We start from the raw sequence: 10,758 nt of genomic DNA on the forward strand, positions 1-10,758 counted from the left end.
GACTATAAATCTTTATACTTTTGACAATGAATCTTTATACTTTTGACTATGAATCTTAATACTTTTGACTATAAATCTTTATACTTTTGACTATGAATCTTTATACTTTTGACTATAAATCTTTATGCTTTTAACTATGAATCTTTATACTTTTGACTATGAATCTTTATACTTTTAAGTATGAATCTTTATACTTTTGACTATGAATCTTTATACTTTTGACCTCAAATCTTTATACTTTTGACTACAAATCCTTATACTTTTGACTATAAATCTTGATACTTCTAACTATGAATCTTTATACTTTTGACTATAAATCTTTATACTTTTGACTATGAATCTTTATACTTTTGACTATAAATCTTTATACTTTTAATGATGAATCATTATACTTTTGACTATGAATCTTTATACTTTTGACCTCAAATCTTTATACTTTTGACTACAAATTTTTATACTTTTGACTATGAGTCTTTATATGTTTGATGACGAATCTTAATACTTTTGGGTATTAATCTTTATACTTCGGACACTGAATCTTTCCACGTTTGACTACGAATCTTTATATATTGGAGTATGAAACATACTTTTGACGATGAATCTTTGTACTTTTGACTATATGAATCTTTATACCCTTGACAATGAATCTATATTTTTTACTATGAAACTTTATACTTTTAACTATGAATCTTTATACTTTTAAGTATGAATCTTCCTACTTTTGATTACGAATCGTTCTACTTTTGACTGTGAATCTTTATACTTCAATGAATCGTTATACTTTTGACTATTCATCTTTATATTTTTGACCATGAACATGAAAACTTTTGACGACTTGAAGAAAAGAGTTAATTTGACTCTCCACATGCTGAACTTTGTGTCTTTAAGGCACCTTGTCGGTGGTCCAGAGTCTCAACAGACTTCCTGTGGCCAACTTGGGCCAAGATCACGTCCTCAGCTGCTTCCTGCCAGCAGACGGCGAGGAAAGCTTCAGGCAGGTCTCCGTCACGTGGACGAAGGCGTCGCTGACCGGAGTCGTCTTTCGTTATGAAGACGGCGCCGAGAGCAATGGCGACCAGAACTCTCAGTACAGAGGCAGGGCTGAGCTATTCACCGACGCAGTGGTCAGAGGGAACGTTTCGCTGCTGCTGAGGACCGTGAGACGCGCGGACCAGGGCGAGTACACATGTTCCGTCAGGTACTCGGAGGGCAGCGGCGAGGTCAACATCCGCCTGAGGACAGCAGGTACTCACACTCAACTGTCAGGCCGCTCTTTTGTTTGGTATTGAACGCCATAAACACAACATTATAAACAACAATGCATTGAGTTACACAACAATAAAATAAACACTTTTAATGAAATAAATCATTTTAAAGAAATAAACTATTTTAATTAAATATTTTGTTTTATTAAATAAACAATTATAATGAAATAAGCAAGTTTCATGGTTAAAACAAACATTTTGGTTTTAAAAAAAAAACATTTTACCCGAATTTTGTAAGGAAAATTTGCAAAAAAATAAAAAAATGCAAATAAAAGTTGAATATACTGTTTGAAAAAAAGTACAGGTAACTGAATATATTTGTATTAATTTTCAAAAGAATAATCACGAAAAAGGAAAATTACCTAATAGTTAAATGTCAGGTTTTATGGGAAAAAAACAAAAAATCATTAAAAAGTTCATGAAAATGTATTGAAAATTCAGATGGAAAAATAATGTGTTTAATCACATACAATTATTTTTGTTAATAATTCTTTTTAAAAATTCCGAATGAAAAAATGGAGGGGGAAACATTTTTTAAAATTTGGGTTTATTGCATAAAAATATATTTGAATTACAACAATATATTGAAAATTCAAATGAACAAATGGGCTGGGGTAAATATTTCAAATGTTTTTAACGTAACGTATACATTTCTAAAAAAAAAAAAAGATTTTCTCATTTGAATGATGAAATGCAAAAATAAAATGTGTTTATTATATAAAATATTTGGCATCAACCTCTCTTGACACAAATGGTTAAACATGTAGATTAAAAACTTAATAAAATACAAGTTTTGCTTATATTACACACCAATATATATATTTTTTTTCTATGAAATTTTTGATTGAAAATTCAGATTTTAAAATAGATAAATACATTCATGGGATTTATTACTTACAAATATGTTATAATGGATTTCTCAATCAAATCTATTAAAAAATTCAGATAGAAAAAAATGGAAATCAAACAAACACAGCCCTGCGGTTTGTTCCATTCAAACATTTTTTTAAAGAATTTCTTTAGAAAAGTTATTAAAAAATTTGTTGGAAAAACTAGAAGCATAAAACAAATAAAATGAGAAAAAAAAATGTTATTACATACAAATATTTGTTATAATGGGTTGACAATTTAGATCAAAACATGAACAAATAAAATGCTGGTGTTATAAGCTGACCAATATTTTTTATGAATTTATTTGGAAATGTATTGGAAATTTAGATGAAAAAAACAAAAAAATAATTTCTGGGGTTGATTACATACAAATATTTTATAATGGGTTCCTCAGGAAAATCCATTTAAATTTTGATTTTTTTTTAAATACACTGAGAATCAAATACAATTCTGAGGTGTGTATACACAATTAAAAAAAAAAATTCTCTTAAACTTATTCTTGGAAAAAAATGGAAGAATAAAACAAATACAATTCTGGATTTTAAAACATACACATATTCTTTAAATATTGTTTCTAGTCAATATATTAAAAGAGTCAAATGAAAACGGGGGGCGGGGGGATTTCATATAAACAAAAAAAAAAACAATTTAGAAAATTCAGATGAATAAAATATAACATTTTAGGTTAATTGAATACAAATATTTTTTATGAATGTATCTTGAAAAAAATGTGATACAAAAATTTTGATAAAATAAAATACAATTCTGGCTTATTTACACACTGATATTTTTTATGAATATTTCTGGGATTTATTACTTGCCAATATTTTATAATGCATTTTTTAGAAAAATCTATGAAAAATTCAGATAGAAAAAATAAAAAAAATCTAGGGCTTGTTACATAAAAAAATTTTATTTCTCGAGAAAAGTTATTCAAAATTTGGATGGAAAACTTGAAAAATAAAATAATACAATTCTGGGTTTTAATATATACAAAAAATAGTTTTAAAGAAACTATCTAGACAATGAATACAAATTCAGATGGAAAAATGGAAAAAACGTAAAACAACCAAACAAAAATGAAAACTTTAAATTATTTTTAGGCGTCAAAAATTGTGTCAAAAATTCTGAATAATAGAACAACACCAGATTTTGTTCCAAATTACAATAAAGTAGTATGAAAAAAGTGGAGGAGTTCAAGTTCCTAGGAGTCTTGTTCACGAGTGAGGGAAGAGTGGATCGTGAGATCAACAGGCGGATCAGTGCGGCGTCTTCAGTAATGCGGACGTTGTACCGATCCGTTGTGGTGAAAAAGGAGCTGAGCCGGAAGGCAAAGCTCTCAATTTACCGGTCGATCTACGTTCCCATCCTCACCTATGGTCATTAGCTTTGGGTCATGACCGGAAGGATAAGATCACGGGTACAAGCGGCCGAAATGAGTTTCCTCCGCCGGGTGGCAAGGCTCTCCCTTAGAGATAGGGTGAGAAGCTCTGTCATCCGGGAGGAACTCAAAGTAAAGCCGCTGCCCCTCCACATCAAGAGGAGCCAGATGAGGTGGTTCGGGCATCTGGTCAGGATGCCACCCGAACGCCTCCCTAGGGAGGTGTTTCGGGCACGTCCAACCGGTAGGAGGCCACGGGGAAGACCCAGGACACGTTGGAAGACTATGTCTCCCGGCTGGCCTGGGAACGCCTCGGGATCCTCCTGGAAGAGCTAGACGAAGTGGCTGGGGAGAGGGAAGTCTGGGCTTCCCTGCTTAGGCTGCTGCCCCCGCGACCCGACCTCGGATAAGCGGAAGATAATGGATGGATGGATGGATAGTATGAAAAACCAAAACAAAAATCAGTCTTTCATATTTTAGCGATAATGTGTTGACAATAGATCTTTTTCAATGAGATTCTGTGAACATTCCATTCAATTGGATCTATTTTTAAATAGTTGTCCTTCACAATATTTGATGATTATTCCAAGTATAATCAGTTATAAACGTGTTGGTCACATGACCCCCCTGTCAGCCTTCACAGCGCCCACCTTCACCCTGTCAGACGGCGGACTGAGAGCGGAGGCCAGCAGGTGGTCGCCCAGGCCCAACGTGACGTGGCTCCACGCTGACGGCGGCGACCTGCCGGCCATCACCGAGCTCCAGGAGATCTCTGCGGAAACATTCCGCGTAGTCAGCACCTTGCGGCCCATCAATGACAGCGACACGTACACCTGCAGGATCGACAACCGCCTGGTGACCGCGCACGCCGACGCCACGGTGACAGGTCAGTTGCTGACCAAGTGTTTTTTTTCCCTTTGGATTAAAAAACAATTGTTTAAAAAATATTTGGTGTGAAAGTCTAAAAAAAAAAAAAGGGAAATTCATATTAAATGTGTAGATGTTTTCTTTGATTTAATAAAAAAAAAAAAAACATTAATAATAATAATGAAGCATTTTCAAGCATAAAAATTTGGATTTTTTTTTTATTTTTTTTACAAACATTCTGTTACACTTTCAGATTTAAAAAATTACTGACAAAATATATAGACTAAAAATATAAAATAATTGAGAAAATTCATATTAGATGTGTTGATTTTCTTCTTTAAATTTAATTTTCATTTTGTACCAATAATGAAGCAGTTTCAAACATAAAAATGTCAAAAATATTTTTAACAAACATTCTGTTACACTGTGATTCAAAAAATTGCTGAAACTAATATTTTGTGTAAATATCTAAAATAAATTAGAAAATTTAGATTAAATGTGAAGATTATTCCTTTAATTTAATGTCTGTTTTATTTTAATTTTTTTTACTAATGAAGCATTTTTAAGCATAAAATTGTCAAAAAATATATTTTTTACAAATAGTATGTTACCCTTTCAGATTAAAAAAAAAAATGCCGAAAGAATATGTTGAGTAAAATTCTAAAATAATTGAGAATTCAGATTAAATATGTAGATTGTTTTTATTTATATGTATATACCAATAACGCATTTTCAAGCATAAAACTATCTAAAAAAATATATTTCTTACAAACATTCTGTTAAACTTTCAGATGAAAAAAATTGCTGAAAAAAATATTTTGTGTAAAAGTCTAAAATAATTGAGAAAATTCAGATTAAATATGTAAATTATTTCTTTAATTTAATTTCTTAATTTTTTTACTAATGAAGTATTTTCAAGCACAAAATGTCATATATATATATATATATTTTTTTTTTTTTTAAACATTGTGTTACACTTTCAGATTTTAAAAAAAATGCTGAAAAAATATAGAGTAAAAATCTAAAATATTTGAGGAAATTAAGATTAAATGTATCGATTTTTTGCTGAATATTTTATACATACCAATAATGAAGCATTTTCAAGCATAACAATGTCTAAAAATATATATTTTTCCCAACATTTACATTTTCAGATGAAAAAAAAAAGGCTAAAATTTCTTTACGTTTTTTTTTTTTAACCAATATTGAAGCATTTTCAAGTAAAATGTCTTTTTTTTTTACAATAAAATGTGTCACACTTTCAGATGAAAACAATTGCTGAAAAAAATGTTTTGTGAAAAAATCTAAAAGAAAATTCAGAAATTCTGATTACATGTGCAGATAATTTTTCTTTATTTCTATTTTTCACCAACAATGAAGCATTTTCAGGCATAACAATGTCTAAAAAAAATTACTTTTACAAACATCCTGTCACATTTTTAGAGAAAAAAAAAAAATTTGCTGAAAAAAATATTTTGTGTAAAAATCCGAAATATTTGCGAAAATTCACATTTATTCTTTATACCAATAATAAAACATTTTCAGGCATAACAATGCATGGACAAATTCACAGTAAAAGAAACATTTTGTTAAAATAAAAACATTATACTTGATTTTTTGGGAAATTTTGCACGGAGGAAAAATGCAGATAAAAATGGAGTACCGTATTCTTTTTTTTAAGTGTATTGAAAATTTAGCAGGAAGTACAGGAAACGAAACATATTTGTATTCATTTTGAAAAGAAAAATCAGACTTAAAACCATGAAAATTACAGTTAAATATCAGGTTTTATGTGGAAATTTATGAATTAAAACAATATACTGAAAATTCTGATACAAAAATGGAATTGGGAAAAAATTTCAAATATTCCATATCCAAAATTCAGATTAAATGTGTATATTTTTTTCTTTTATTTGAATTTATTTATTTATCATATCGATAATGAAGCATTATTGTGTCAAAAATAAGTCAATATATTGCCCGCTAGAAGAAGCCAAAACAATCAGAGTGTGCTGTTCAGTATAATGGCCACTGATTGGCTTAGCATCAGTCCCCTTTAAATTGTAAAGGAGACTACTGGTTGTTACTTATTTCATGTCAAGACAGCTCTAATTTTGTTTAAAAATACATACAAATATTCTCTAGCTCTAAAAAAATATTTGAAGGATTCCTACTTTGCAGGTAATTAATTAACCATGGTTTCGCCCGCAACCATTTAAAAAGAGATTACGGTAGTCAACAAATAAAAGCTAAAAATAAAAAAAAATAAAAAATTTAAGTTATAAATTACATTCAAAATTCTGATTCAAAAAAATTAAATTAAAGGTAAAACAAACTAATAAACCCAACATAAAACTAAAATACGTTTTCCATTATAGATGTATTTAATAAAAAATAATAAAAAGTATAAATACACATGCAATACATGAAAAAAACATAAAATAAAATAAAAGTACCAATTGTGTGTGTTGAAACATTAAATACAGTATTTTTTGTAGTTTTAGTGGACAAAAAAAGAACTATATTCCATAGTGGAAGTAATGGAAAAATCTATAAAAATATATATTAAATATAATGTCGATAAACTTTGCAACTTTAGTGTCAGTTTTCTCCCAATACTATGTTGAACATTTGTTTCTTTTCCCCAGGCTTTGAAGTGTCAGCGAGAACTCGCTTCACCTTTGACCCCGCGGCCGCCATGATGGCGTCACGTTACGTTGTGGCCTCATGCATCTTTTGCATCATCGTCCTTTATCTGCTCGACTAATTACTCATTTTATCATTAGTCCCAGCAAAGAATATTGGGGAGACAACAGTATTACTTTGATTTTATATTCATTAGAAGATGTGTCAAAACTAAGTACATCTTTAAATAAGTACTTCAGTCAGTCAATTAATTGTAACTGCAATGAAGCGGACTTTGAAGGGTAAAAAAAATGTATGAAGCGCTGACACAAATTTAACATATATATATGTATATATATATATATATATATATATATATATATATATATATATATATATATATATATATATATATATATATATAGACTGTATATTTTAATTAATAATTAGAAAAATTATGAATTCAACAATTGCACAAATAAATGTACCGTTTTTCCTTGAATTGCCGCAGGGCATGTGGTATGCGCCTGCCTTGAATTACTGCCGGGTCAAACTTGCTTCCCAAAATAATTAGCGCATGCTTAGTATTACCGCCTGGTCAGACTCGTGACACTTCCCCTGTCATCATTTTCAAAATGGAGGACGTTGATTTCAATACCGGTAATTTGAAATCACATAAATGGAAGAAGATTTAGAGCTATTCAGTAGGATTTAAGGCCCAAGCTTACATGACACTCAAATTTTTACTGCATACCTTTGGTAAGTGCCGGAGTGAGAAGAGGTTTTAAATTAATTAGCGCATGCTTACTTTTACCGCATGCCTTTGGTAAGCGCAGGAGTGAGAAGAGGTTTTAAATTAATTAGCGGCCCGGCGGCAATTCAAGGGAATACAGTATATTAAATTGCTGATATATTTCGTAACCCATTTATGTATTTAATTGAATTAAATTAGAATACATTTAAAATTAGTTAATGAAATAATTGAGTAAAGTTTTTAATATGTATTTATTTTATCAATCTTGTCCCATTTGACTTTTTTTTTCTCTGCGATGAGGAAGCGACTTGTCCAGGGTGTACACCGCCTTCCGCCTGATTGTAGCTGAGATAGGCACCAGCGCCCCCCGCGACCCTTAAAGGGAATAAGCGGTAGAAATGGATGGATGGATGAACTTGTTTTCTAAATGTGCTTCCATCCGTCCATCCATTTCCTACCACGTATTCCCTTTTGGGTCACGGGGGGCGCTGGTGGCTATCTCAGCTACAATCGGGCGGAAGGCGGAGTACACCCTGGACAAGTCGCCACCTCATCGCAGGGCCAACACAGATAGACAGACAACATTCACACTCACATTCACACACTAGGGCAGTGGTTCTTAACCTGGGTTCGATCGAACCCTAGGGGTTCGGTGAGTCGGCCTCAGGGGTTCGGCGAAGGTCAAGACACACCCGACTCATCGTGTAAATAATAACTTCTCCCTATCGGCGTGTTATGGATACCCCCAAACGATGTTCCAGCTAATGTTCCATCTGGTTTATAGTTGTGTAATTTGTTGTGAGTTCACGCACTGTGTTGGTGTTGTTCTTTGAACAAAGTGATGTTCATGCACGGTTCATTTTGTGCACCAGTAAAACAACATAACTAAAAAAAACAAAAACATTCACTAAAGAAGGGTTCGGTAAATGCGCATATGAAACTGGTGGGGTTCGGTACCTTTAACAAAGTTAAGAACCACTGCACTAGGGTCAATTTAGTGTTGCCAATCAAACTATCCCCAGGTGCATGTCTTTGGAAGTGGGAGGACGGGGGAGGACATGCAAACTCCACACAGAAAGATCCCGAGCCCGGAATTGAACCCAAGACTAGTCAGGACCTTCGTATTGTGAGGCAGCACTAACCCCTCTTCCACCGTGACGAAATGTGCGTGCTTCATTTTTGTTCAAATAAATGTGGACGTTAAAATCAGCCACTGGAGGGAGCCGATCAGCGTCCCTGAAAGTGTTAGCACCGCCCCTGCGGGGGCTTGGCGGCCTTCCATTGGCCAGCCGGTGTTGAGGTGTCCTATTTCCCTTTGGGGGCCCTGAACACACCGAGGATTGCATTCCTATGGGATTTAACGGATGAGCTAAAGTTGATAAAACTTGTTGTTTCCTGCTCAAAACTTTGATTTGAGCGATTAAGTTGATCAACAAAGTTTTCCCCCAACACCGACTCCATTTCGGACCGAGTTGAACCGCGCTTTTGGGTTGTGTCTCGAACAATGTCCGCTTCGACTAGAGAAGGCGGCGAGGAGTCGGAGACCCCCAGGGCGGTGTGTAAGGTGTGCGGAGGTTTGTACCGGGAGCCCAGAATCTTGCCCTGTTTGCACACCTTCTGCTTGGACTGCATCAGCCAGCTGGAGCCCTTCTCGGGGGGCGCGCCAGGTCGGCACCGGGGCGGCCCGAATGACGACCACGGCGGCGGGGCGGAGAGAGTCGAGAAAGGCAGCGTGACGGTGCTCTGCCCCCAGTGTGACTCCGAGGTGCGGCTTCCGCCGTCGGGGCCGGCCGGGCTGAGCACTGACCACCTGGCGCTGGACGAGGTTTTCCTGGAGACTCTGGTGAACGACGGCCCGCTGGGATGCGACCTGTGCGGAGAGACTGGCGCCCAGAGCCGCTGTGACGTCTGCTGCGTCAACTTGTGCGAGTTCTGTTATCAAGCGCACAGGTACTCTTCTGCATGTACGACTTTACTCTCACTTTACGACACACCTGGGAAAATTAAGGCCCGGGGGCCACATGCAGCCCGTTGAGCTTTTCAAACTGGCCCAGCGGGCATTCCCAAATATTTTTTTTTAGATCTTTAAGATGGAAAGTGTAGCTTCCATTATGATGTGCAGAGATGTTTTCAAATGACCGTAAGTCTTCAACTATACAAAGTATTTCAATGGTTGGAATCTACGCTTATGGATGATATACCAGTTACTATGGTCATCTAATTCAGTGGTCCCCAACCACCGGGCCGTGGCCCGATTGTTACCGGGCCGCAGAAGAATTTTTTATTTAAAAAAAAATAAATAAATAATATTTTTTAATTTTTCTATTAAATCAACATAAAAAACACAATATACACTTACAAATAGTGCACCAACCACAAAAAACTACCTTTTTCATAACAATAACGTCCCTTTTTCATGACAAAGAAGAAAAAAAAAAAAGAGAAAAAAAAAGGACCCCCCATGGACAAATTATTAAGCGTTGACCGGTCCGCGGATACAAAAAGGTTGGGGACCACTGATCTAATTCGTTACTATGGTCATCTAATTAGTTATTATGGTCATCTAATTAGTTACTATGGTCATCTAATTAGTTATTATGGTCATCTACGTCACAGCAGCTCAGACGAGGCACCAAGCAGTGTGGGCGGGAAGCGTTTCCACAGACGCGGAAGAAGATTTTCACAACGAAGTTCTAAAGCTAATATATATACCGGTGGGTATATATATATATATATATTTATATAAATATATATATATATATATATATATATATATTTGGGGTGTAACATTACACAATAATGTCGGTTGGGTGCCTACCTCAGTTTAGAGGTCACGGTTTGGTTAATTTTCGGTACAGTAAGAAAACAACAAAATATAAATTTTGGGGTTGTTTATTTACCAAATTTGCAAAATCTTCCACCAAAAATATTTTTTCTTAGTGGAATATTTGATGTGAAGTAATCGGAACCTTGGC

At 34.2% G+C, this 10,758-nt stretch overlaps 2 protein-coding genes across 5 annotated transcripts in view; both read left to right on the plus strand.

The window, feature by feature from the left end:
* vtcn1 (V-set domain containing T cell activation inhibitor 1) overlaps positions 1-7,395 on the plus strand; it is a 29,987-nt gene extending 22,592 nt beyond the window's left edge. For 2 of the 3 annotated variants that reach the window (XM_061879530.1, XM_061879529.1), the window contains exons 5-7: positions 889-1,245; positions 4,172-4,423; positions 7,053-7,395. In XM_061879530.1, the coding sequence (XP_061735514.1) occupies positions 889-1,245; positions 4,172-4,423; positions 7,053-7,171 (728 nt within the window). In that variant the 3' untranslated portion in view covers positions 7,172-7,395. The remainder of the gene's footprint in view (positions 1-888; positions 1,246-4,171; positions 4,424-7,052) is intronic. The other variant, XM_061879531.1, reaches the window with a different exon arrangement.
* A 914-nt stretch (positions 7,396-8,309) lies between these two features.
* trim45 (tripartite motif containing 45) overlaps positions 8,310-10,758 on the plus strand; it is a 22,614-nt gene continuing 20,165 nt past the window's right edge. Inside the window, exon 1 of one of the 2 annotated variants that reach the window (XM_061879533.1) lies at positions 8,310-9,733. In XM_061879533.1, coding sequence (XP_061735517.1) covers positions 9,288-9,733 — 446 coding nt within the window. In that variant the 5' untranslated portion in view covers positions 8,310-9,287. The remainder of the gene's footprint in view (positions 9,734-10,758) is intronic. The other variant, XM_061879532.1, reaches the window with a different exon arrangement.

The sequence above is a fragment of the Nerophis ophidion genome, linkage group LG19 (assembly GCF_033978795.1).
Source record: "Nerophis ophidion isolate RoL-2023_Sa linkage group LG19, RoL_Noph_v1.0, whole genome shotgun sequence".
Lineage (NCBI taxonomy): Eukaryota > Metazoa > Chordata > Actinopteri > Syngnathiformes > Syngnathidae > Nerophis > Nerophis ophidion.